Source organism: Falco punctatus (genome assembly GCF_963210335.1).
Source record: "Falco punctatus genome assembly, chromosome: 7".
Classification (NCBI taxonomy): domain Eukaryota; kingdom Metazoa; phylum Chordata; class Aves; order Falconiformes; family Falconidae; genus Falco; species Falco punctatus.
Window position 1 is genome coordinate 19,986,663 of NC_137587.1, and position 27,848 is coordinate 20,014,510.

Consider the following 27,848-nt stretch of genomic DNA (forward strand, 5'->3'; position numbering starts at 1 on the left):
GTGCTTGTTGGCGCCGTATCCCGCTGCCCCTGCGGGAGGCAGCCCCCCGGAGCCTGGCCCTGCCTGGCCCTGGCGCCCTGTCGGTGCCCCAGCGTGCCCTCACGGCACCCGCCTGCGCGTGTGTCACCCTGCCGCAGGTCACCTGCCCCTCCTGGAAGATGCATTCCTTTGGAAACGAAGAAGCGGTCTCTCTGGAGCGGCTCTTCGGGTTTTTCTGCGAGTGCGTACAGCATGGGGACTGGGAACTCGCGCAGGCCTGCGTGCCCCAGCTGAGCCAGTGGCACGGCGACGGCCCTGAGAAGGTAGAAGCGGTTTTTCAGGCGCTGGTAGCTTGTCCCGTGGGGGTGAGGTAAGTGAGGTACCCTTTTGCTTCAGTAGGTTGGAGTGTAAACGAGGAGGAGCGGTCAGTTTAGTGGTGGCAGTGGGAGACAGGTGGAATCTGGGAAATAGCGCTTGCTGCAGTGCTGAGGTACCTTGGATGTGTCCAGGTGTGCTCTTGCCTGAACGCAGAGGACTTACCTCTGCCCACACACTTAGCAGGCTGCCCAGCCCACGGGGTAACAAGCTGTGTTCATTTATGCAGTTGACATGGTGATTGATACAAGCTTAAAACTATTTGGAAGCATTTCAGAACTGGTTTTGTTGGATTTTACTGCAGGATAAGAAGGAGATGGAACATCCGAAATTACAGTTCTCTGACAATGAGCTTCAGTTAATTTAGAAATGGAACTTCCAACATCAACACTGTAGTTATTTAAAATGTTCTCTTGTTTCCAGCTCTTGAAAGACCTTCCAATTTCTAAAAATTACAACTCTAAAAAATTATAGTATTGATTTCTTATTTCTCTTGCACTGGATTTTGAAATGGTATTGGTTTTACTCAATCCTAGTTAGTTTTGATTTTGGCTTTTCAGTTAGGTGCATATGAAGGGTGACTTTCTAGCACTTCAGGGAGCACTGGTATTCCCCTTCTTTAAGCAGATGGTCATAGTTATTCACATTATTATTTTTGTAACCTTTTGGTAAAGGTTCTAAGCAACAGTTGACACTGACAGCAGTTAAGAGTCAGAGGAATGTGTTCATGTGGTTAGATGAATGTTGCTAATGGCCATGTGAAACATAAGCTTTTTTGATCTTTGATAGTTGGGCTATCACATCTAAAGGCTTTAGTTAGCAGTGCTAAGAGTTTTAAAGGCCAACACACTATCTTGTTTTTTTTCCTTTTCCTAGTCCCTTTGACAGTACTGAATGTGTTCCATAACTGTGTAGGTTTTGGAATGTGTGTATAAGGACTGGAGCACATGAAAAGCTGATGGAGATTAGTAGCAGCGTATTACTTCACTTCTAGTTTGGACAAAGAGCTGTGCTTATGCACCGTGACCTAAAACTTGGTTTCATTTTTTCGGTTAGAACTAGACAGAACAGGAAATAGCAGTGTTTGGCAAATGGTCAGATTTCAGAAAAATCTGCTGAAGTGCTCAAAGAGGGCTATACAGACTGAACTTTAGACCAGAAATAAATTTCATTGTTTTGAAGCAAAGAACTACGGCGGTAGTATTGGTGTTTGGCAGATCTAAAAATAGTTATTTGCATAGCAGAAATCATTGAGTTAATGTGTAAGTAGTACCAATACTGTGGTTTCTCTGCATTCTTTTCCTTCCTGACTCTTCTTCAGCTGTTTAGTCAACTTTGGTTTCATCTTACACAAAGAAATACAAAAATCAAAATTACTCCTGGCAGTGTTTTCTCAGAGATGGGAACAACCTTGTATAATCCAGTGTATGTGCTTATTGTTTTTGTAGATGGAGGCAGAATTCTAGCCCATGGAGAACTGCATGGCTTTGGCTTCTTGTGCTGGAAAAATGGCTTGCCAGGAATCAGGTACAGAAACATCTGGCTGACTTCCAAGTGCTAAATGTCTGCCTACTTGCTTATTTAAGTTATAGGCTTTCCCATGTTTCATTGAATTAAGTTCTCAAGGTAGCTGGAGAGATACGTTGCTTTCGCTTTTAACAAACTTGGGAAGAAACAACTGTTAATCTCCACACTGGAGAGAAAAATCAGGATTTTTGTTTGTTTAGTTAGTGGAAGTTGGCTTTTTAGCATAGAGCATTTCTGTAAATGGACAGAGTGAGTGTATAGACTTCTGCATTTGTGTAGCACCTTTCTTACATTATAGGCTTTAGATGGTGAGGGATGTGCTCTCTGTATTGCTGTTTTCAGACAGACAAGTGCAGTATGTTTCATGAGTAAGGGAGAAACTAGCCATTTTATTTTTTTTTAATTGGTACACTGGGATGTGTGATCATGGCGCATTTTTTTTTTTTTTTTTTTTTTTTTGTAATTTGTCCTTGCCACTACTTAGACTTGCATTTTTTCTTTACCTTCTGAGGAAAGATGTCTCTAGTTGATAGGAATGTAATTCCTGACAAAGTGACACTTGTCTCCGTTTCCAGATGTATAGGTAAATGCAATCCACTGGTGCAGGAGCAGAACCTAATTGTGGAATAGCCTTTAATTGAGAATTGGTTGTCTTCAGTGACATATTTCAGTCTGCCTCAAAATGTTTATGAAATAGATAAGATTATTTTTATAAGGTAATGTAAATAAAAGTTTTATTGGCTAATGTCTTTCCCATTCTCATGTATTGTTTCAGAAACCTGTTCCAGTTGTTCTTCAGAGAGAAACTGAATTTTTATTGTTCTTGGAAGAACTGCAGAAAGATGTCTCTGAGGAAGTCCTAAAGGTGAGCTACTTAGTGTGCCCTACTACTTGTGAGATATGCAGAATACCAACTTTATCAGGTTTTGGGATCAAAGTTAGTACTTCCTGTTAACTTGATTGCCTGAGATACTAATATATTATTAATCTTCTAGGCAACTGAAAGTCACTGTAATTCAGACATCTTTCTAAAGTTAATCCAGTGTGCCTGCAAGTGATTTCTCTGGCTAGAGAGGAGGCTATAGGCAGGCAAGGAGCAAGCTTTTCTACGTGTCTTTATAACACTTTGTTCCTGACTGCACCTGCTTGCCACAGTCTTATATCTATAGATGCCTTTAGTAATCATAAAGCTAAAACCCACTGTAAACCAAAACAAGCCATAGTCAGCAAGCACACTTTGGATGTATGTTTGTTTTCTTTTTCTTCTTCCTACGATGTTAATTTTCATCCCTTCCACGGTCCTTTGTCCCCTTCCTGCAAGTTTTCAGGTGCTGTGCTGGACCATTTTATTGGGTAATTGGTATGATGTGTGCTTTGAGGTCCAGGACCATTTTTCCATTATTAATTAATACATGCAGACTGATTTTATTTGAGAAATACATGGAAATACGCAAAGATGGAGTAATATCAAAAGCAAGTATAGAACAGAAAATCAGGAGAGTTACTAACTGTTGAACTGGCCTAATTTGATGTTGGGTACAACAGAACTAGACCTGACGTGTGGAATATTCACAGGTTCTAACTCTTAGAAGACTCTGTTTGTTTGTTTGTATGCCTTTTCTTAAGAGGAAAATGAAAACTTACTATATTCAGAAGCTGTTTTCCGCTTTTAAATGTAAGGGAAAGGTGTTCAGTATTTCTCTAAGGATACAGAATTAGCAATTATAGGATTAAAGCAAACAAGGTAAACTTGACTGTTGATTAAAATAAATTTGCTTGAAGTCTGTTAATGACTAACAAAGTCTGTATACATTACCATCTAACCTCCCAAGGTCATGAAAGATTCCACCATTGTCAACAGCATTGCAAAGAAAAAAGAGATTCAGCAACTTCCTATCTTTTCACAGTTACTATCATAGGCATGTTAGTAGGTAAGAGTTAGGTTTTGATCCAGCAAATAAAGAAAAGGATGTTGTGGCCTTTTCTTCCACTGCTAATATTCTCATTTTTGCACACACCAGCCACCTCTCCCCTCCATATTCCCTAAGTTGTCTCTTCCAGCCAAGTACAGCACTCACATAGATCCAGAAGTGCCATAAGCGCTGCTTAATTGCTGTTCAACTGGATTGTCCCTCACCTTCCCTCTCTTTCTTAGGAGAATTAATTGGGACTTTTTTGTTTGTTTGTGTTCCTCTTCCTAGTTCTGGAATTGTAGGTTTGCTTCTGTTAACAAGAAAAATTACTGTTGCTTAAGAAAGGAGTCTGTGAAATGGCTTCTGAATCTGTTGGGAGTTTTAACTGAGTTTGAAGAATTAGTGTTGGTGAGGATGATGCAGCTAGTAGACAGATGGTATGAATCTGGAATTAAAAAAAGGTATTAAAAAAAAAAAAAAAAGACCGAACACGAATCATCATGCCTTTACTGATGTATGAAGATAGTCACATCAATATGTTGCTAAGAGGTAGAATACAGTAGTGCTTCAGCCATCCCGTAGGAGCTTCCTGTGAACTAAGGTAACTTGCTTATGAGCACATGGCTCATACAGTGTAATTGTAACAGGAATCTGTATATTTTGTAACATATTTGGGCATATCCATTCTTCTAGCAAGGATATTGGACAAAGTAGGCCATTATTAATGGTTTTCCTGGATAACAGCGATGTTTCCAAACTGATTTAGCTTCTTGTTTTCAAGTTTCTCCTACTTTAAAAAGTAATATATTTCATATTTTAGTGGCGTCTGAAAGGCTTACTCTTTTTATTATTTCCCTACTAGGAATTGTTTGAAGCATTTGAGTGCAGCCAGAACAAGCACGTCACAGATAAGAAAAGAAGAGATGGTTGTTCTCACAGATTCAGTTTGGATGTTGTTTCAGCTCTCCGGAAGCTTTTGCTGCGGGCTCCACAGAGGGCAAAAGCCCTACTGGAGTTCTTCCAAGAGGAAGAAGGCACACACAGCTCCTCGCTCCAGCACTATTATTCTCTACAAAACATCTTTGTTGAATTTCTTCGTGACTCCTTGAAATCTCTGCAGAGGCTTCAGTGCAGTTCTGAGATTTCAGCAGGATTAGATCAAAGAGAATTAGTGGATACAATCTATGCTGCTCTTAGTATAGTGACTTTTGAGGTGGAGCATCAGGCCGATGAAGTACGGCACCTATTCAGGGAGCTCTTGGATGTATGCTGGGCTGAGGGAAGCCCGCTGAGAGAGGAGAAGCTACTAAGCTGTATGCTGAGGAAACAGAGCCATGGCCTGCTAAGCCTGTATAGCAGTGTTCTCATAGAAAGAACAAGAGAAAAATTTCTGGTGTCAAAATCAATACGAAAAGGTTAGTTTCACTTTTTGCTTTGGTTCCATTTGTTTATCAAAGTCATTGAGGCATTTAACAGGCAAGTTGTCAAGATGTCAGGCAGTGTTTGTGTGAAGGTGCCTTAACAAGCCATTGAGTCTTGTAAAAGATGATGCTAAAATGACTTAAAGCAAGGAATTGTCGTAGGAACCCCAGGGCTCTCTCCTTACTATTCTGTAGTCCATGTTGTCTTCTCTTGTTGGCACTTCCTTTACCACCCTTGTTGTGCTCTATTTTAATCTGCTTAGCATTTCTCCTGCTGACAATATTTCTTGTAACTGGAAAATTGACTCTCCATTTCTATATGAAGTTTTTATTGGTACAGCTCCAGCTGGAGGTTATTTGTGCTGGAGGATGTTCCATTTCAGGCCAATGACAGTTCAACTACCTCAGTAATCCCCAAATGTTCAAACCTCTTAATACTGGAAAAGAAAACTTCTAGAAGTCAAAGGAGATGTGGAGTGGGTTGATATCACAGCTGGAAAGAAGACGCAGTTTGATTACCTGCTTTCTTGCCAGAGCCCAACGATTGTTTTTGTAATGGCTGTAACTTCATAGCTTTTGTTTATCTCCCTATGACTGGTACGTTTAGTTGAGGATCTTAGTTGAAGCTAAATAGCAAGTGGTGCCCATGCTTTTGGTAGGAGGGTGGCAGGTGAGCATGCGAGGAGGGAAAAGCTAGAATGCCTACTCTCTTTTGCTCACTTCTGTACACTGGGGTGCAAGGCGGTAGGGTTTGTATCTTCCTCCCTTCACTCAGGGATTGCTGAAGGGAAGTTCAGGCTGGTGTGATGTGGCAGACTCCGGCATTTCTGGTAATAACTACAGTCAGTGCTCCCTCCTGGGGGAAGAGAAATGGAGATATGGATAGCATCACTCTCACTGGGAGTAGTTCAAATCTCGCTTTGCACAGATCTGAGAAGTTCCTGTGCTGGACAAATCTTTGCTAAGGCCCTGCAAAGCAACATAGCATCTCAGAGCACAAGTGAGAATTCACGCAACATGGGATAAGGTGCATATGACTAGAGAAAGAAAGGCTGCGTGACCTGAGCTAATGCAAACAATCTATGTGCTGAACAGGCTTTTGCTATATTAACAACTGTCCAGATAGGAAACCAGGAAACAGTCTGCCCTGCTTATTTTCTGTTAATTTCTCTGCTTGGCTTTCTGGTTATTCCAGTAACAATATCTGAGAGTCTTAACTGTTAACATCTAACAGCTGATTAATTTTTGAGGAAATGTTGAATGCTTCTCAGTTTAAATTGACAGCAGTTATGCTTCTTTCAAAGGTACCCCTCTGTACTGGAAGGTAATCTTGTTGTGATGATTTTTAGGTTCAGCTGAGCAGCTGGATACAGAGCGAACTGTGATGAGTTTGTTCTCAGACCCTGAAGAGGCTTCTGCTTGGAAGACTGCCTATTTCTACTGCTTGAGCAGCAGCAAGCACTTTCTGGAACAGATTCTGGTACGGCCATAAAATCATTAAGAGTAGAAACCCAATGGTGGCTAAAGTTAGTCCCTGTATTGAACATATCCTGGTGGTGCACAGAAGCATTTTGTATTCACATAGTGTTTACTAGGAGTCATGACTTACAGGAACAATGAGGTAACCAGTGATAACTCCCCTACTTTCAGCTGTGTGATGAACTAAAACCATTTAATGAGATTTTTGGAAAAGTTCATGTGCATGCAGACTGAAGATTAGATCTTCAGAATTTAAGAAGTCCTGTGTTCTGCGTGTAATTTTGTTGGATACACTGCTTTATTTACCCCATGATCTCAAACTACTTGCTTTGCTTTCCTGATGCTGGTAGTCTTGGGGCAGTGAGACTAGTTCGCAAGGTAAAATTTATATTTTGAAGAGCTTGAAGACCTGGTATGTGTTAAATTATTTGAATGTATTTACATAGATAAAAGAAACGGAATACAGGTAGGTGTTCACTGTTAAAGCGCAAGTTTTTAAGATTAACTGTATTTCCACTTCTAAATAATGTGCTCATTCAAGTTTCTTACGTAATCCCTGTGACAGAGACATAATCAATAGAAAGAATGTAAAGATAATATAGTGAGGGAGTGTGAGCTGGCTCTGTATGAAGCATTTGAAATTGTTTTTCTCATGACAGTTTTACTGAAGAGTAACCTGGTGGCTTGGGAAACAAATTTAGGAAGGTTCCAGGTGCAGAACTTTGCTGTTTTAGTGAAGCTAATACTGAAGTGACTGCTCACATAATCTGCCAGACATTACAGGTCTCTGCATTATGGAAAGATAAATACTTCTTCCTCTTGTTTTCTAGGTGACTGCATTAAGTTTACTGAAAAGAGAAGACTGCTCAGGACTGAACAACTTATTGAGGAGAGAATTCAACCCCCTTAGCCGCCTCTTGGTATTGCTTGGATGGACTCATTGTCAAAGCTTGGAATCGGCAAAAGCATTGCTATGGACTCTTCACAAAACTCGGGTAAATCAGCAGAAAGCAAGTGGCTGTGTTCCAGTCTGAGTCCAGGGCATATGATTGCCCAGGAGATTCTGAAAGTTTCTCTTGCATAATCTCTTCAGCCTTTGCTGTTAACATAAGAAAGACAGCAATGGTTGCTGATTAGTTTTGCAAAGAGCTGGGGACATTTGATGGGTGTCGTTTCATCCACTGAGTCATCCCTGGAGAGTGACTAATTCTGGTCACAACAACTTGAGTTCAGCAGCAGGGTAGCTTGGAAATTTCCCATACCCATTCTCAAAATGAAATGATAAATGATAAGAGCTGTGACTGAAAGATCCACTTATTTTGGGGGAAGTCTTCATCTTTGAAGAAGAGAGAGGGTTCTAACTCTGAGGGTGTAGTTGCAGTTCAGATCATACCTGTCTGCAGGCAAGTGGCTTGGATGACAGAGGTGGGGAGTCTGGGAGCCTTGCACTGCTGGATCGCTGGGGCAGGTCTAGGCTGGTATTGCCTTAAGAGAGTTGCCATCTAATGGTAATAGACCGAAAGTCTATTTGGTAGCCTCTGCAAAGTGGAAGTCTTAGATCTGATTTTAGCAGGCAGGCATCTGTAGTAGAAAAGCCCATGGAAAAGGAGAATAACTGTCTGCTACCCAGTATATCATCTGTTCTAGTACATGGTTATTTCTAGACGTTAGTGTCTTGGACTGTTGTTAAACATAATTTGCATTTTGAAAGCTAACCTTGAAAAGGGATGTAGCCACCTTTCCATGGTCTGTGGGTGTGTTGAGTGGAGGCTGACTGATTTTGATGCTCCTTCAGAACAGCTCTTCCTTGCTGGCTTTGTGATAAAACTGCCGGTTTTCTGCACTTGAAAGTTACCATCTGGATAAAGAAGTCTTATGAACATCCCATATGTGACACAGGCTTGGTTCTGCTGCCTGAGTAGAAGATTTGTTGTAAAGGATTTCTTTTATTTGTCTTCCCATTTAGGATCTGTGCAATGATTCAGTACTAAAAGATTTCTGTGATGGGCTGTGGGCTCAAGTGGAAGTTCTTGAATGGTGCATACAGCAAAACAGGTAAAATGGTCAGAAGGACTTTTTCCAAACTGTCTTGCCAAATCTATTAGTCAGTTTATGTATGCAAATAGAAACGGTGTTCTTTTCTGTGAATCTTGGCAAATCATCTCCTAGTGACTGTATGTCACAAGCTCTTGAAATTGCTTCGTAGGCATTAGTTAAACTATTTGGGTTTCTTTTTAACTGCAGTAGTTTAGTTGACTCAGAATTAGTGGGAGATATGTGTTTAAACATTGCTAAGAGACCTAAATCTGTTTGTCACCTTTTTGTTTGTTCTCTTTTGCAGTATTACTATCCCAAGGAAGGTTCTTTTGCAACACTTGCACAGTCTAGATTGCCACACTGCGGTGTACTCTCTTCATCATCTCACTAATCTTCTGGCACTGAACGAAGACGATGTTACTGAGCTTCTTCAGAAAGTTCCTGCTAGAGACCAGCAGATGCAGGGTAAATGTGTAGGGGTCGTGAGAACACAGAAAAAACCCAATACGTCAAGTATGTGTTGCTCAGTATTTCTGCCAGGAAGAATCTGGAATTTTTTACCTTCTAAAATAAGAAAGATACTGCTTATCAGCGATTCTGCAGAAGGAAACTAGAGCGTGTGTGGCAATTATTTTAGAATCCTTTTGGGGAGTAAATTGTCTCCCAAGAAAGAGTTGTGAGATCTCTCTGATCTCACAAGGACAGATCTGTGAAAGAGCATTTTCAAAATGGTAATAAGACTTAGCACATGCTCAATATGTGCTAGTCATTGTAACATATACTGTTTAATATCCTTAGCTTGAGAAGTAAGTGTATGTTTTGAATTTCAGCCATATGTGTGCTTGAATTTAAAATGAAAGGGCAAAGCCAGATAGAATTAACAAAATATCATACTATAACGTCTTCATTTTTGAAAAATCCGAAATGGGAATTTTGGTGGGGTTTTTTTCTTACCAAATCTACTTTAATATTAAAATCAGTAGGGCTTACCTACGGGCTGCGGCTACATCCCTCTTGCCTCACTTCTCATCTTCCTGTGTTCCAGTTTGGTGCCTAAAATAGCTGAGATTACTAAATACATGAATTCACTTAGAAGTGACTCTCCTTGTACACTCTTGAATTGAGGCCTATGTCCAGGTTCAACTGTTGCTATTTGAGTGCTTTTTCCTGATAGAGCCTCTTAATAATGATACAGAAGCTCAGTCTTCCTGTGTGTACTTGAACCTGAGAAGCTGCAATTTTTTGTGCTTTATTCCTTCTATGGATGGAAATTTGTGCATATGTAATATCAACCTGACTTGCACGGAGTGCTCTCAGTGATGGATCTTGCACAAATTTTCCAGGTTGCCTAATGGGAAGCAGTTTTCCAGTATCACATTGTTAAGGTGTTGGTTTCTAGTCCTATTTTTACAGGTTTTGTTGTTAAAATTATCAGTACAGTTGTTCTGAATAGTCTTCAAAGATGTAATGATAAAGACTCTCTCTATATATCCTTTTACAAGGGCACATAGTGATAGGACAAGGGGTAATGGCTTTAAGCTGAAAGAGGGTAGATGTAGATTATATTAGGAAGAAATTCTTTACTGTGAGAGTGGTAAGGCTCTGGAATAGGTTGCCCAGAGAAGTTGTGGATGGCTGTGGTGGGTTGACCTTGGCTAGACACCACGTGCCCACCAAGCTGCTCTATCACTCCTTTCTGCAGCAGAATGGGGTAGGGGAAGAAAATAAGATGGAAAAAAAACCCTTGTGGGTCAAGATAAAGGCAGTTTAATGAAGCAACAGCAGAAGTCACACATGCAGATGTGAAAGAAAACAAAAGATGTTATGCTCTGCTTCCTATCAGCAGGTGATGTTCTGCCACTGCCTACTGAAGCCCTGCTTCCTGGGAATAGTGGTTGCGCCCAAAGACAAGCGTCATAAATAACAAATGCCCTCACCTTCTTCCCTCTTTCTCCTAGCTTTTATATCTGAGCAGACATTGTATGGCATGGAATATCCCATTGACCACTTTGGGTCAGCTGTCCTGGCTCTGTCCCAAGATCTTGCCCACCCCCAGCTTACTGCAGGTGGCGGGGTGGGTGGGAAGCAGGGGGAGGTTACAGAGACAGCCTGGGTGCTGTGTGAGCACTGCTTGGCGGTAGCCAAAACACTGGTGTGCTATCACCACTTTTCTAGCTGCCAATATGAGTGCAGCACTGAGGTCTGCTGTGGGGCTCAGCCAGACCCAGTACAATGCCCCATCCCTGGAAATGTTGGAGGCCAGGTTGGATGGAGCTTTGCCCAACCTGGTCTAGTGGAAGGCGGAATGGGTTGGAACTAGATGATCTTTAAGGTCCCTTCTAACCCATTCTGTGGTCTCTGGTTTCACTTCCTGAAATTGTTTTGTTGTTGCTGAAGTTTTTTCAATCAGTTCTTACATTTTAATTCTTTTCTATTTAAATTTTTTCAAACCCAGGAAGAGGCAGTTCCATTGTATCTTCTGGTTGCTGCATGACTGTAGCAAAAGAACTCTAGCTGTGGTTTCTCTTCTTTTTTCAGATCGCCTTAGTTTATGCAACTAGTTAATGGAAGACAAGTCCTCCCTCTCTTTTCAGCCCAGTGATTAATGTAAAGTTCAGATAACTTTATATACAGTTTAATAGAATCTCTTTTAAAATAATGTATTTTGAAATTTAAAGGGAGGAGTCATGAAGTTTTGATTTGTCTGGTAGTGTTAACAGGCCTTTTTGTCCCCTCATCCCACATACTTCCCCTTCTTTCTGACACATCCACCAGCTGCAGTAGTGAAACTGAAGTAGTGCTACTGGTTGACAATTGTGTTCAGGCAATCTTCAGATCAGTGTGTAACACTAGCTTTGATCAGTCACACTAACAAAAGAAATTATGAGCAGATATTTCCTCATGAGTTACATAATTCAAGAATAAGGTGTTAATATTTCTGGCATAGGAAAAACAAGTGCTTATCGTTCAAGGGTAGTTCTTCAGTATTGGTACAAGGAAAATGTTTGGTTTAGAAGAGGATACTGACACAAACTCACTGCATCCAGGTCTTTTCACATAGGAGGCAAAATTGTATTAAACTTGCATTTGATTACCAGTGTGTATCTTGTGGTGTCTCCAGCTAGTGATTTTGCTTTTTCAGAGGACTGAAAAATTTATCAGATCTCTGGCTTCACCTCCCTGAAGTCCTCTTAAGATAGTGGTATTGAGAACTTTGAGTGCTACGTATTAGTGTAGAGCTGCTGGTGAATTATAGCATTTCTGTGGCCATGTGGATTCTGCAAAGGATTCTTACTTGGATGTTTCCTCATTATAGCTTCCACCATTGCAGCTGTTTAGAATTGCAATGATAAGGAGTAATTGGGTTCAAACTGTGCTCTCAGGGCTTTTGTCTTGGCTGGTCTGTAGTTTGAAGAAGAGTTCAGGCTGCTGTTTTTCTTTGAAATCATTGAATTGTTTATATGGGAAAAGATCTTTAAGATCATCAAGTCCAACCCTTAACCTAGCACTGCCAAGTCCACCACTAAACCATGTCACTAAGCATTACATGTCTTTTAAATGCTTCCAGGGATGGTGAATCAACCACTTCCCTAGGCAGCCTGTTCCAATGCTTGACAAACCTTTTGGTGAAGAAATTTTTCCTAATACCCAATCTAAACCTCCCCTGCCACAACCTGAGGCCGTTTCCTCTTGTCCTATCACTTGTTACTTGGGAGAATAGCTCAAGACTCGTGGAGGACAGTGCTGAAACACCGTTCTAGGTAATGCTATTCAGTCCCAGAGTTTGAATGGGGACATTATCAGTACATCAGACCAGTGCTTTGTTTAAAAAAAACTTGGCTAATGCTTCCCCTGGGTGACAACAGGCAGAGGGACAATCTACCCCTTGTATAAGTATATAGGATAGTGGATTCAAGCACTAATGTAACATTGTCTGGGGTTTTGGTTTTTTGTTGGTGTGGAGTGGAGTGGGTGGATTTGTAACCTTTGTACATTAGTTGGATAATTCATCTAAACCTAACACAACAGAATATATGACTCTATATTATGTTTTGGGTGAAGGGGATGATAATGTGACTTTTACATAATTTGCAGCTCTGATGTTCTGTTTTACTAAGAAGGGATCATGTCACTAGCATGTGATACCTTCTTCCCTCAAAAAAAAAAGAAAACCAAAACCCCAAAAAGGGAAGGAGCAGGTGTAGTGCTTCTGCAAGTTGCCTTTATCATAAATGTATAAAAGGAAACTGTGGGACTGTAATCAATTGCAGATTATATATGATCTGTATGGCCAGCCATGGTGGATAGAATCAACTGTGGTATGTATTAATGTAAATCTGTAGAGGTGGTGGTATTCTATTCTCACTATGGTCGTAGCCAGGCTACACTATCTCCCTACTTACCTACCGTGTGATAGAACACAAAATTCTAAGATGCTGGAACAAGGCAGAGTCTGTCCCTGTGTTGTCAATGCAGCAATGTAGCTTAACCACATATCTCTAATGAGACTTGTCATGAGCAGATTTCAATCGTTCTGTGCTGTAGCCAGGTCCTGTAACACAGTTTCACAGGAAATGTCCTTTTCAGAAGGGGATCCAGACTGGAATTTTCTGTGGTGGATTTTGTTTGTTGGGTTTTTTCAAATGTTGTGAAATAACAGCAAGATAGAGTAAAGCTGGAATGGAGGCAACACTGGGGAAGAAAGTGTGGATAAATATAGTTGGGTGGTAACTGCAGGAGAAAATTGTTTTCCTGTCTACTTCCTACTCCCTCACCACTCTTATTTTCCTCCACAGCAGCAACACTCCCTAACAACCTGAGTCAGCAACGCAATCTGGCACTCTTTCGAGCATTTTGCGCTATGAAGTATGCTATCTATGCTCTCTGTGTGAATTCACATAAGCATTCCAAGTGCAAAGATTGTGTGCACAACCACCTTGGTGATATTCCTGAAGATGCAACTTTTGGAGAACCAGCAGGTGATTGGCTTCCTTTCTCAGGTTCAGTAGTGTGTACTTCTACATTTGCAGGGCTCTGAATTATTGCTTAATATGGGGATAATATTGCACCCTGTGTACAAATGATGTTGTTAGTCAGTGGGCTATGAGTGCTCTGCAAACAAGTATAATGGCATTTCTTTAAGGTGCTGTTACTTTTAGTAGTAATAGATATGAATAAGCTACCTGCCTTGTTCTAAAACATTTAAGGTAATTGTATTAAGAATATAGTGCAAAAAGAAGGTGATATTAGATACCTGTGGATGGAAGTGGCAGGGATACTTTTGTAAGAGCTTGTGATTCCCCAGACCTAAAACTGATTTAATAGCTAAAATAGGTGTAATCTGAGTTTGCATGTCATTGCACAAGGTGATAATTGGCATTACTGAGAGGCAGGAGGCACGCTACCTTTTTAAATGGAAAATGCTGGACATATATTTACTTGATTTGTGGAGAAATGATTGGCGCTGAGCCACTGGGACAGTTCCCTCTTCTAGGATTTTCTTAAAAGGGCAAAGGCTGGAGGAGGGAGCTCCTGGAAAACATTGTAAATGTTCTTTATTTTTGTTCTTAATTATACAGATTGCTCTTCAGTATTTCCTCAGTACCTTGTGAAGTGTCAGCAGTTCTTAAGGAGCATTCCTATTCCTTTGCGCCTGGAGGTTTTGGAGAACATCTTCTCCTTGCTTTTTGTTTCCTACAGTGACCTCCATACTGAGACTCTTCTACCTGAGGACTATGCAGAGGATGATGACCTTGACAAAAAGAGTACTACTCTGAGTGTGGAAGGCAGTGCTAGTCGGCATTCTTCCACCTCAGAAAGTCCACAGCACCTAATAGAGGCTGAAAAGAAATTTGAGAGGCATCTGTTGACTGCTCAGACAGTTCACACAGATACCCAAGATCTTTATGACTCAGTATTAGATGACAAAAGCTGTGATGAAACTTCTAGGCTCAACTACCTGGATCTGAAACACTTCACCAGTGGTGTTACCGGATTTATAGCAGATGACGTGGCTATGGATGCCTTCCTCACGTTGCTTCTCAACCATCTGGAAGAAATTCAGAGTTCTCTCCCATGGGACTCCAGTAATGTGCCTCATGAAGAGCTGGAGCTTGTTGAGTGCTTGAATCTTTCTGCAAGCAGAGATGCCTTTGGAAGTCGTGTGTTACAGTTTTCCAAATACCTTTCCGAAGCTCACTGGCGATACAAGGTGGTGATGAGTAACAGAAATGCAGGTAGGCTTTGTATTTGACACTTTCTGATAAATCAACATTGTTCTGTTACAGCTGTCCAGGCAATAGTCTCGAGATTAAATTCCCTGAGCATATTACTGAGGGAGCACATTTTGACAGATATTAAGAGAGTGACCTAGTTGGAGATCACCTGGTTCTTGCACAATTCTCCAATAGGAGTTGTCTCTATTCTAATCAGGAAGTGTGGGGTTTTTTGTGTTGTTTTTTTTTTCCCTCCCCTTTGTGGGCACACTGTTTCAGTTTCCCTGTGTTTCTTCTGCCCCTTCATCACAAGTTATGTTGGCAGCGCAGTGATATGAAGGGACATGGTGGTGTGTGATCCAGTGCAAGCCAGATAAACTCATCACATTCATGGATAGTGTTGGTTTAGCCTGGTCTGGAAACCCGTTAGGAACATGTATCAGAGGAACTTGGATTATTTTGGAGTGCAGGTCACTCCTCAGGAGTAGCTAGAACACCGCTTGGGAACCTGCTCCCACCCTTCTCCTTATCTTGTAACTTGTTAGCGCTGCTACTGTCAGTTTTCTGCTTGTATTGTAGTGTGGCTTACTGTGTATCTCGGTCCATGCCAAGTCCACGTCCCAAGGAAGTCTGGGCAGTATGGACCTTAAATGTTCCAAGCTTCCAAACTTCTCAAGTCTCCCTCTATAAAGGAGGGAATGTGATGGGGCTTATGTTTGAGTAGGCAGCCCTCAGTGTTTCTGTTGGACAGGCAGCAGCTTTCTGTGGGATTCTGTACTGTTGTGTCCTGGCTTGTGACAAATAATGACAGCTATTTGGGAACATCTTCCAGAGAAAAGTGGCTGGCTTTTCTTGACGCTGCATGTCTCAGGTTTTCTGTCTCAAGAGCTGGCACCCCCCTTACTTGCTCATTTCCAGAATTGTTGACTGAGTCAGTGTTCATACTACCCTGCATTACCAAGCTGTTTCAGCAAAACCTTAATGACAAACCAAACTCTCCCTTTTACTATTTTAATTCTTTTCACCTTGTTTCTAACTGCTTATATATTTGGACTATACCTATTTTTCTGTATAGTTAGAATCATGGGATTCATTTAGATTGAAAAGAACGCTTAATACTGATCAGGAGTGTGTAGAAGGTGTAGTATATTCCAAGCAATGTAGATTCATAGAATGGTTTGGGTTGCAAGGGACCTTAAAGATCATCTAGTTCTAACCCCTGACTAGACCAGGTTGCTCACAGACCCATCCAACCTGGCCTTGAACACTTCAGGGATGGGGCATCCACAGCTTCTCTGGGCAACCTGTGACAGTGCCTCCCCACCCTCATAGTGAAGAATTTCTTCCTCATTTCTAATCTAAATTTACTCTCTTTCAGCTTAAAGCCATTACCCTTTGTCCTATCACTACATGCCCTTTTGAAAAGTCCCTCCCCAGCTTTCTTGTAGGCCCTCTTTAGGTACTGGAAGGCTGCTATGAGGTCTCCCCAAAGCCTTGTCTTCTCCAGGCTGAACAACCCCAACTCTCTCAGCCTGTCTTCACAGCAGAGGTGCTCCAGCCCTCTGATCATCTGCATGGCCCTCCTCTGGACTCGTTCCAGCAGGTCCTTCTTATGTTGGGGGCCCCAGAGCTGAATGCAGTACTCCAGGTGGGGTCTCACGAGAGCAGAGTAGAGTGGGAGAATCGCCTCCCTCGACCTGCTGGTCACGCTTCTTTTGATGCAGGCCAGGGTACGGTTGGCTTTCTGGGCTCCAAGTGCACATTTGCCAAGCCATGTTGACCTTTTCGTCCACCAACATCCCCAAGTCTTTCTCATCAGGGCTGCTCTCAACCCATTCTCTGCCCAGCCTGTATTTGTGCTTGGGATTGCCCTGACCCACATGCAGGACCTTGCACTTGGACTCGTTGAACTTAATGGAGTCCATACAGGTCCACCTCTCAAGCCTGTCCAGGTCCCTCTGGATAGATAGCATCCCTTCTTTCCAGCAGGTCATCTGCACCACACAGCTTGGTGTCACATGCAGACTTGCTGAGGGTGCACTCAATTCTGGTGTCCGTGTTGCCGACAAGGATGTTAAACAGTGCCACTCCCAGTACAACCCTGAGGAACGCCACTTGTCAGGGGTGTCCGCTTGGACATCAAGCCATTGACCACAACTCTTTGTGACCATCTAGCCAATTCCTTATCCCCATTGGTTGTGGATGTGAAAAACACAGTATTAGTTGAATTGCATCAAAATTACGTCAAGGTGCTGGTTTAAACTTTACTGTAGAAGAGCTCTTAGCTGAGATCAGCTGTGTTCCCTTGAGAGATTTGCCATCATAGCTTTGCCTATGTGGATGTGCTGATAGATTCTTTAAGGTAGACAAATAACTGTTTAGTAATGTTTTTGCTTGAATGTTTCACAGAACATCAGCTTGCAGCTTCCAGGAGGTACTACTCTTTAATCAGGTGCTCCAGCTTTAAGAAACGGTGTAGATCTCAAAGATACAAGACAGGTGGGTTGTAAAAATGACTTGGGGAAGACATCTCTGAAATGTGCGTAATTTTGCTGAGCTCATAGCTGAATGCAATTAGATTTGATGGACTGGGAGCAGGGAACTAGATTTATTTCCTTTAGTTTTCTAACTGGTTTGAAGTGTCTTAGTCCAGTTCCACATGGGTTGAAGTTGTTTTCCTAAAGCTCATCTGCACAACTAAAATGATAGTTAAATTAAATTCAGTTAAGAAAATAACTTCTTTCATACATAGTCTGATCTGGGGCAGGGGAGAACTTTACAACTACAGTACTAATTCTTCCCTTTCTCCACTATATCCAGTGACTGGTATATTTTCATTCCCATCACAATAGTATCTAAGATGTGAATTTACAGAAATTTGTGGCTTAAATTGGCAGCCTTAGGAGAAAGTTGGATTCCCAGCCCTTTCTCTGTTTAGCCTTTAAAACGTGTGTCTGGTTTTGGGGTGGGATGTTCCAAAATAAGCAGATCTAAAGTATGTGACATGAGTCACTGATGGGCCACCCCAGCATAGTATCTTGACTAACATTTTCTTCAAATCAGTAGTTGTTGCATTTATCATAGACATGGCTCATTAGTGAGATACACTTCAAGATCTCTTGCGGATGCCTGATCTGTTACTTGCAGTCAATTTTAATTACCTTGTCTAGAAAAAGTGCATTTAATGTGCTGGTTTTGATTTGTTTCTATTTCAGATGGGAAAGAGGGAACTTCCAGTCCATCATTAGAAAGTACAAGTAGTGAGCTAAACACCAGTACCTCAGGTATTAAACCTCAAAAGTAGTATTTCTTTGTCTTGTCAATGTGTTTGATGAAGTATTGGCTTGACTAGTTAATGTGAATTACTGCTGTATGCAGGACAGAATTAGAACTTTTCATTTCTCAGAGCTCCCATTTTTGGCTGACTTTTTTTCTAATTAGAATAGTATATATTTCCTCTTCTGGAATAAGAAAATTAGATGTTTCTTGATATTTTTGGTTTGCAGGAAACAGTATGCAATGTAGTGATGTGCAAACTGTCAAAGAAGTCATGTAACCTGAAACATGCTTAGGCATGCTAAATTGGTTTAGTAGGTCCAGTACTTAACTTCTCCCTTTATCCATGTTGAACCAGTGCTCTAGCATTGTGTCCACATTATGTAGCTGCTAAACAACATTACAGTTGGTTGAGAACCAAACTGAAAGTTCTCATCAAATAGTGAAATATTACAAGAATTTTTAACAAGATGTTTATGTTGACCCCTTTACCTTAAAACTTTCTTGCTAGTCTGCTCCTTTATTTTTGTGTTAAATATGTGAAGTGCTGTTATCTGATAGTTCGCTGTTATCTGGTGAAATTTTTTTCCATAATAGTATGCTGATTAATTCTGTTGTCTTGTAGAGGGAAGTAGCAGCAATGTGTCTGCCTCGTGTAATTTGGAAAGCCGGGTGAGACCACATCAGCAAAATCCCCTCATTCCTATGATGCTTTCCCCACCAGAATCACTGTTAGTTTCTTGTGTTTTGAGAGGAAACTTTGTAGAAGCCCATCAGGTAAATGAGTTACATGTATTTTGTGCAACTAAAAAATGTAATTTGGTTTTGACATTTGTGGTTGTGACTGCTGATTAAACTCCTGCTTCTTCTGCATTACCAAGCATAGGGCTGCAGCATCTGCATTGCAAGTGAAAGGGTCACTTCAGAAGTAGAAGCAAGTGAGAAGAGCAAAGATACTCCAAACCAACATCCCAAGCATGCTGGGGTTTTTTTCTTCCATGTTATATAATAATGGTTTCTCTAAACCTGGGTTCTCAAAGCATGAAAAGGTTTGATGAGAGCTGGTTAAGCTTAGTGTTTCAGCTGAATGAAGGACACAGAGCTCATGTGAAACCTCTTCAGGAAGCAGCGTCTGCACGGCTTACTTTAGTCAGTGAATCAAAACTATGAGTCTCTACCACTTGTAAGCTCAGCAGGAATGTGTAAATATATTCCTTACCCAAAGCACAGCCAAAGTGGCGATTATGTTTATTTGAAGAAGGTATGTTTTGAGGCTGAATTCGTGGTACTGAAGACAGGCAGAACAACTTGAAAATGACAGTCTGCATATTTGTAGTTCTTTGCTCTTTCACAGCTGTGCATACCTTTCTCTGTGTGGCTTTTGGGCCACTGCTCTGAAAAAACATCCTGAGATGCATCAGTGATTGAATCTGCTGCAAAAAGCAGTGACCTGGCTGAGTTTCAGATGTCATTTAAGCATTGCATTAGCAGCAGGTTCCTGCTCAACTCATTAGTTCTGTTTGACATCAAGCATGCTGCTTTGTCTTTTTCCTACTTACAAGGCCAAAAGAAGCATTTTGTTTTGCTTTGTTACTTTGGATTTCAATATTGCTGATGATAATGATTTGATTTGTGTGCTGTTTCTGGTTTGATAACAGGACCTTGCAGAGCTGTGCTTATCTATGCTGTTTAAATTTCTGGAAGATATTACTCACTTAATAAGAATTTGTTTTAAATAGTTCACTTTGGAGTCCCAACTTGATACATTTCATTACATAGTGTTTTGAAATAGAGTCATTCTGAAAGGTGTGGTTTATGAAAATTGATATATCTCTAGCCTTGCAGCAAAGAATAGCTGAGCTTTATAAAAATAGTTTAAGAATGTCTCTAAGGTTCCTGTTTTTCAGGCACTCTAAAACTCCGCAGGAAAAAACCCACCATTTCAGTCTGCCATGTTTTTCAGTTAAAGTCCCTTTTATTGGATTCTCTATTTCCTCTAAAACCTCCCAAAGCTCTTTGACCTTCAAAAACGTCTTTTGACATGTCCTGTAATTATGTCTATTCTTATTTTTGAAAGGTGGCTTTGATGTTTAATCTGGACACTTCACCTTGCTATGGTGAATTGATTTTCATGGAGCGCTACCAAGAGGCAGTACGAGAAATGGCAAGAGTGGAGCACAATATTGAGAACCAAGCATCAGATGGCACTGGAGGCATCAGGAAACCTGGCAGCGGCCGTTCGACACTGCAAGCTATTGGGAATGCAGCAGCAGCTGGTAAGATCCAGGCGTTATGAGTTCTTCTCATAAAAGGTGACGGAGAAAGCAATTTGAGTACTGTCATAATGAATACAACAATCATTTGGAAGAAGAAGTTGTGGGTTTTTGACTTAAAAGGAGCCTAGGAATGCTGAAATTGGCTGTTGATGCCCCATTAGTTTTTCTGTAGTAATTGGTCCATGAAGCAGGCCACCTATTGAATTATTTTCATAAAGGATTAGAGAATAATGACAGGAGCTGAGACAAATATGCTGTTTAATTAATAATTTTGTGTTTTGCTGACACACGTAGGTATGGTATTTTATTCCATCTCGGATGTTACTGATAAATTGCTTGCAACTTCTGGAAGTCTTGCCCCTACTCTCCAAGAAAACTTCTGGATCAGCAACATCCAGCTGGAGCATACTGATCCTCTGCAGAAAGTCCTTGAGGACCTCAGTCCTTCAGCCATGGCGGCATTTGACCTAGCTTGTACTCAATGCCATCTTTGGAAGACCTGCAAACAGCTTTTGGAAACAGCAGAAAGAAGACTGCACAACAGCCTTGAAACTCAGGGTAGGGTTTTGTTTTTTGTCTTTATCAACATGGGCCTGGGAGCAGAAAATGCCTCTCTGTGCTGTGTTGTTTGTGCTAACATCTGAGTCTTAATTAAATTTCATTTTGTACTTTCATGTTAATTTCTCCTTTTTGCACTTCTAAATTTTATTTTGTCCACCTTTGCACAATCACGTTTCCAGGCCACCGACCTGACATTGTTTTACTGCACTCTGAAGGTGTAAAGGGTTTCCCAGCAGTTCTGCAGCAAATAAGCAAAATTCTCAACTATTCCTGCACATCACAAGGGCAATCCAAGCCAGGTAGTGTGCTATTTTTCTGTTAAAATGTGCTCAAATCAAATTCTTGCCTTCTGTTGCAATGGAAATTTGAAGTTTACATTTTTTAGCTTGGTATTTAAAACAAAAAAAAAAAAAGCAAGGAGGACAGGACATGCAAGCTCAATTCTGAATGAACTGAAACACTTGGAATTTGGCAAACTAGTTGTATTAAAATTTTGGTTCTGTGGGCCTTCTGTGCAAAATATCTCTGTCTTTGTTATAGTTGCTATTTCTTTCTCTCTTTTTGTAGAGGTCTCAGATGAGAAGACAGGGAGTCATTTTCGATGTAGTATTGTAGACCTTCTGCAAGCTTGCTACCCTGCCTTAACTGAAGAAAGTATTACTAATGAAATTGTTTTATCACAAAATCTGGATCAAATCCTAAAAGCGCTGACATGTGTTGAGCATTCTGTGGGTGAGTTATTTTTGTGATTATGAAGACTGACAAATGGATCTCAATTTTTATTTTGGCTTGTCCAGACAGCTGTAAATCCAATAGTAATGCTCTTTGACATATGCATAAATATATATATCTTTTAAATCATAAGTGCAAAGTGTAAGATTTATCTGTAATTCTTATATTCTGAGTGTTTGTTTTCAGAGCTAAAATTGTGAACTTGCCAGAGAAGAAAGGAAAATATCAATGAGTACAACTGAGATTATTTGTCCTACTTTTCTTCAGTCCTAACAAGGAATTTTTAAAGTGTATTTTAACCTGACAGCTTATAAATAATTAGGTGTATCCTTACTGTTGCTTTTTTTTTAACAAAAAGGAGATAAACTTAAAAAGCTACTGTAACATAATAATACCTTGCAGTTTTCTTAGTGCTATCATAAAACATCTCACCCTTTTCTGAAGAGGTCTTCCACAGTTCCTCTTCTCAGAGCTCTCTGCATTATATAGCACACACACACCCCTTCGCTAAATTTCTAAATGGCATGTAGGTGTTTGTAAAATATTTAAAAATATTTGTATGTTTAATGAGAAAATATTTAGGAAAGTTCTAACTGCTAAATGTTATGGAGCACAAGGACTTGTCAACACCTGTGTTTTAGAATAAGCTTATGTGTTAATGACACACAAATAGCTATATTTTAGGGCCTGCCTTAATGTATTTCTAACTCTTCAGAGGTGTAATTACCAGTTTCGATGAACCATTGATTTATTCTGCTGTGAAAATTTAGTTGCTTTCAGTAAGATTGTAATGCCCAGACTGAGATCTGTACTCGCAGAGAGGAAATTAGTTTAAAGGACTTTTCTCTCTTCCTCTCCCCCACCCCCTCCTTCCTTTTTGGCATTTAATACTTGAATCTTGGATGTATGTCTGTTCTCTTAAACCAGACTGTAAAGCAAGCCTGCTTGGCACCTTGGAGCAGCAGGCCTCTCTCAGACCTGCAGAGCTGGAGAAGCACCTGGTTTGGAATCAAACACAGCTCCTGCTGAGAACTTTTGACCAACATGTCCAAACTGTGTCTGATGAGAGCAACACACAGACAAACTTTGTGAAGGCCTTCTTTAACTACATCACTGCAATGGCTGCTGTTGTGTTACGAAGCCTGAATGCAGAGCTAGGTAAGGGGTTTCTGCTGGGAAGTCTGAGCTTACATGAAGATACCCAGATTGTGTAGTCTGGCCTGATTCTGGAAAGTAATTGTGCAAAAATGGTTCCTTGCCAAATGTGTCTACTACCTCTGCACAGTCACATCTTTTGATTTCAGCTGATTATTGGTTGCTTTTGTTATTTTATTTCTTAATACCTAGGCTACCCACAGCTAAGATAAAAATCACTGATGGCAGTAGGAAAATAAGAACAGAAATGTTAACACTGACTCAGATTTTGCACTTGGTTTAGACAAAACAAACAACCCTTGACCTCTAAAAGTTCTGATCGCTACCCAAAAAGGAGAGAGTGACTTTTTGCATCCAGGGGATCAGCATGCTCCTTTAGAGGCAACCAGTGCCCTGCTGCTCCATGGGGATAAGAAGGGAGTGTGTAAGAGGCTATGCAGAGGTAACAGGCAGGTTTTTTTCCATAGAATCAGCAAATGATGGTGGTCCATGAAAAGTAATGCACCATCGGCACATAAAGCTGTCAGAGGAACAGAACAATTTACTGTGCTAGGAGAAAAAACACTTGTCTGTTTTTTAAGGTTGACGCTAATTGAGCCGCATTACTGTATATACCACAGTACTGATTTCGGACAATACCTTCCCAAAGGGATAAGAAAAAAGAAGAAAGGGCAGAGATCTGTTTTCATATATGCTGGTTCAGCTCCAGTCGCTACCATACAAACTGTAACTTCCTTATGGCCATGATTCAATCCTCGTTGACTAACTGCCAAAGTGGAAAAAAAAATGCACAGTATTTAAGGGCTGGGTGACTTTTGCAGAACTTCTGTTGTGCTGGAAGATAGAAAGAAAAGGTAAATTTACAAGAATCTGTTCAGAGTTACTTGATACAGCTCAGTAGTGGATACAGAGGCTTTTCAACAATACTGCCCAGGGTTTCACTCCTTTTGTAGAAGTAGCTGTACATCCATGAGTTCTGTCTGCCTTTGCTCACTTTGACTTGAATAGAGCATGGACTCATTAATCTACATCCAGACATTCCTCAGAAACCAATACTGCGCGTTTTCTGTCTCCCACCACAAATACATGTTTTGGTTTAAGTTTGAAGTAGAGTTGCTAAACTGTTTAAACCTGAATCTCACCTTAAGGCCAAAGTCTCTCCGCTCTACCTCTTTTGGTAATATGTTCAGTGAAATGTCAGCCAGTGGTGCCAAGTTTGAGAGGCATATCATAATCACAAACGCCTTGCAATTTACTCTGTTTTTACTGCACTAAGGTGAATATGGACCTCTGTGAATTTAGTCAAAGAGGTTTCAGACTCAGGCTCTTAAAATTTGTGTTCCTAAAGTAAGACTTGATTTGTGTATTCAGCTAATGTGTTTGTATTCTAATAAATGTTTTGATTATTTTTTTAAAGATATATCTGCAGAAGTGAAAGTGGGGAACCCTTTCATACTGCTACAGCAGAGCCCATCTCAGCTGCTCTCCCAGCTTGTGTTTGAGAGACAGGTTCATCCTGACAGGTTGGTGCTTTTCAGATTATATACTTCTCTAGGTTATTTTGGCATTGGTGACTTTGGGCCTCAGCCAGGATTAAATTCTTCTCTGGCTCATAAGCACAAGTAGTACAGCCTGCTGTGTCCCACCAGCTGTAAGAATTGGTATGCAAGGAGGCGCTTAGTCAGGGGCTTTTCTCCCAACCGGACATTTTTACTAGGGAAAACGGTGAATTCTGTATTTTAAACAATTACTGTCTGTTGTGAAGAGAGAGAACATTTATGTGGATTTTTTAATGGAACGTATGACACTTCAGAGCAGTGGACTTTAAGCTTAGCAATGTAATAAAATAAAATAGATCAGTAGGGCTTCTTAAGAATACAGCTAGGCATGGCTCTTGCCCTGGTGAGTAGGTAAACTGGATAATCTAAGGTCCTTCCTTCACAGATTACTAAATTAGGCTGGCATGGAAAGTATCTGATTTGATGAAATAGCTCTTAAAAAGATGAGCACTAATGGTGAACTGTTTTAGTGTGTCACATTTAGGTAAAGGTCAGCGTTTGAGGTCTAAGTTCCTTTTCTTTAAAGGAGTGGCAGCATAAGCTCTGAGTTATTGATGTCATGCTAAATACGTTTTTTTTTTCATACTGAGTAAACATAGGTTGTGTACTCTTCCCCTGTATGTACATGTGAAGAATATTAGGGAGCTTGTGTTCACAAACTACTTGGAAGATTTATTAAAATATGTAATTGTAAAGTACCTTTTATATGTGCTGGCTAAGCTGGTTCTGTTTTTAATCCTGCAGGCTTTCTTCTCTCTTGGCTAAAGAAGGGTTGAACATGAATGTGCAGCAAGTTATTGTTAACTGTTGCTGTGAACCACTGTCCTTGTGCAGTGCAAGGCAAAGCAGCCAGGCAAAGTATCTTCTGACAAATATCAGCAACTTAGCGTACCAGTGTGCCTACCATTGCCTGCCAGATGTTGAAATACCTGTTCACAATTCTGCAGTGACCTCTGAGGATATCTCCACTCAGGCCCCATCCTCTGTGAATGACTTGAGCCAGCACACACTCACTGCCTCCTCCCTGGACTTCCTAAAGTCTCAGTCAAAGCTAACAGCTGCAGTGGCATGTCTAAGTGCATCTAATATACAGAAAAATCCCAAATCGAGTTTATCTTGGATAGAGTTTCGGGGCAGACGGGAGGCGCCCTTAGGTTTGGAACAGATTTCTAGGGAGTGTGAGGCATTGTTGAAGGAGTTCCCAATATTGGAACGATTTCTTCTTGCTATGTTTGAGCCACTTCAGAATCAGCAAGAGGAAGGTAGCAGTTTGGCTACAGTCTTTGCTGGCAAGGCCTACATATCTCTGGTTCTCCTAGGACTGCATTCCACCACAGCTGTTAAGGTATTAATGGGAGTCTTTGAGCAAGCTCTTGCTGCAAAGGATTGGGACAGAGCTCTGAAGGTCTTGGATCTGTACAGTCAGGATGTGGAGGAGCTGGTCAATGTGAAGGATGCTCTGCTGAGCTGTGCAACTGCTGAAGGTAAGAAGGATTAAGTCAGGCTTTTTGCCTTTCGTATTTTTCTTTTTTTCTTTATTTTATGGAGAATACAGCCTAGATCAGGATGTGGAAACTAAAATAGTGGCCCTTGGGCAAATCCAAAGATGGAAACAGATCCCTCCCTCCCTCCTAAATTTTTCTCTGACGGTATAGTTTCCATTTTGTAAATGAGCAAATCCTGACCAACTTAGTACAAGGCAACTGGAGTGCTTCTGTGGTGTTATTTTTATGTGAAGAGCTGAATACATCAGGAGACATTAATCATAGTACTGTTAATGGAACATCTCCTACAGCAGTATCATTGTCATACATGGATGATGTATCATGTGAAAGGAGGTGTCTTTTAGAGACTGTAAAGATAAGTATCCCATGCTAACTTTGGTTACTTCATGAGAATCTGATGCTTGGGATAAGCCTTGTGTAGATTTTTCAGCACTGTACTGTTTCTTTTGGTGGTGCAATCCAGTGAGGATTCTATAATTTTCCAAACGATAGAAACTGGATTTCAAACTAGTGGTTTGTTTCCTCCACAGATAAGCATGGTTGGCAATACTTGTTTCCAGTAAAAAATGCAACATTGAGAAGTAGGCTGGCCCTGCGCTGTCTGGACAAATGGCCCCTTGATGCCTGTTTGGAAATCCTAGCTTATTGCATTTCTGATTTGGGCATAACTGATGAACTAAAAGCCAGTCTGCAGAGCAGGAAGAAAGAACTTCAAGTTTATCAAAAGGTACAAAGTCATTCTTCAGGTAACCAGTGAGGTGAAATAGGCAGCAGGGAGCAAATATGCTTGCCCTTTGAGAAAGTTTTAGCCCTTGGTTCTTTTTTGATCATAATAGCTTTTCAAGTCTTTCATCCAAAACAGTTCATGTGTTTTCAGTGCTGTAGTTTCCAATTAACACTCTGCTTCCATCCTTCATGACTTTCCCACTCTCCTGTTAGCCTTCAGGTCTGCAAACATGACTAGACAAAAATATTTGTGAGGTTGCTTTTTTTGCAAAGTATTTGTTTTTCCATTCTATACAATTGCTAGATCCGCTGGAAGCTTTTCTTGGCAATTCATCACTTCCTAAGCTTGACAGGTGTCAAGGCATGGTATGCATAGGCATGGTATGCAAGATTAGCAGTCCAATAAGTGTGTTTGTATTGCAGTCAGTTCTTCTAACTGCAGGGTAGTGCAGATACCCAAGCTGAGTCAGACTAGCTGGCCTAGAGTTCAGCACAAACTGAAAAGCCAAACAGAGCAAAAGATGGAATCATAAATCCCTGCTGAGCTCTGTCTGCTAGTGGTTCTGCTAACTGACAGCTGTTTTCTCTCTGTTAGTGCCAGCAACGTCTGCAGTATACATGTGCTTTTTAATCCATAATTATTGCCATTTAGTCTTTTAAAAACCTTCCCTTATGAATATGCTTTGTAGACTCATACCTCTGGGAAAATTGTGTAGTCTTTTTTTTGTACTGCAAGCGCATCACTTTGTCCCAGAAAAGGGCTAGCGATAAATGTGGGTTGTCTGCTTGACTTTTTTTTTTGTATGAAGCAGCTCTTGATGTGATCAGCTCAGCTGTTTACTTAGATGTATTGACTGTTGTAGATAAAAGATTTTAAAATCTGTGCTACCCTAATATTAACTCTTTCAGATTCTGAATTTGCAAAGTGAACCATTGTGGAATGACTGGCAAGATCTGAAAAAAGCATGCACTGATGACCCCCAGACCATCATGAATATCATTCTGAAAGCAAAGGTTAGGCATAGTCATGTGAACTTTGTTGAAATAGAATGCATTAAACTTTGAATAGCATCTTAAAATGCCAATCAATAGAGATTAGCTTGGGTGAAGGA

General features: G+C 40.8%; 1 protein-coding gene across 6 annotated transcripts in view; it reads left to right on the forward strand.

The window, feature by feature from the left end:
* ZFYVE26 (zinc finger FYVE-type containing 26) overlaps positions 1 to 27,848 on the forward strand; it is a 53,147-nt gene that overhangs the window by 1,103 nt on the left and 24,196 nt on the right. For 4 of the 6 annotated variants that reach the window (XM_080396423.1, XM_080396426.1, XM_080396428.1 and 1 more), the window contains exons 2-23: positions 138 to 349; positions 1,803 to 1,881; positions 2,657 to 2,746; positions 4,657 to 5,209; positions 6,565 to 6,695; positions 7,525 to 7,689; positions 8,661 to 8,749; positions 9,036 to 9,196; positions 13,528 to 13,731; positions 14,311 to 14,967; positions 17,356 to 17,445; positions 18,162 to 18,230; positions 18,848 to 18,999; positions 20,300 to 20,498; positions 20,793 to 21,056; positions 21,239 to 21,358; positions 21,627 to 21,791; positions 22,719 to 22,949; positions 24,364 to 24,469; positions 25,250 to 25,989; positions 26,541 to 26,737; positions 27,646 to 27,750. In XM_080396423.1, coding sequence (XP_080252549.1) covers positions 138 to 349; positions 1,803 to 1,881; positions 2,657 to 2,746; positions 4,657 to 5,209; positions 6,565 to 6,695; positions 7,525 to 7,689; positions 8,661 to 8,749; positions 9,036 to 9,196; positions 13,528 to 13,731; positions 14,311 to 14,967; positions 17,356 to 17,445; positions 18,162 to 18,230; positions 18,848 to 18,999; positions 20,300 to 20,498; positions 20,793 to 21,056; positions 21,239 to 21,358; positions 21,627 to 21,791; positions 22,719 to 22,949; positions 24,364 to 24,469; positions 25,250 to 25,989; positions 26,541 to 26,737; positions 27,646 to 27,750 — 4,779 coding nt within the window. The remainder of the gene's footprint in view (positions 1 to 137; positions 350 to 1,802; positions 1,882 to 2,656; positions 2,747 to 4,656; positions 5,210 to 6,564; positions 6,696 to 7,524; positions 7,690 to 8,660; positions 8,750 to 9,035; positions 9,197 to 13,527; positions 13,732 to 14,310; positions 14,968 to 17,355; positions 17,446 to 18,161; positions 18,231 to 18,847; positions 19,000 to 20,299; positions 20,499 to 20,792; positions 21,057 to 21,238; positions 21,359 to 21,626; positions 21,792 to 22,718; positions 22,950 to 24,363; positions 24,470 to 25,249; positions 25,990 to 26,540; positions 26,738 to 27,645; positions 27,751 to 27,848) is intronic. The other 2 variants (XM_080396425.1, XM_080396424.1) reach the window with 2 other exon arrangements.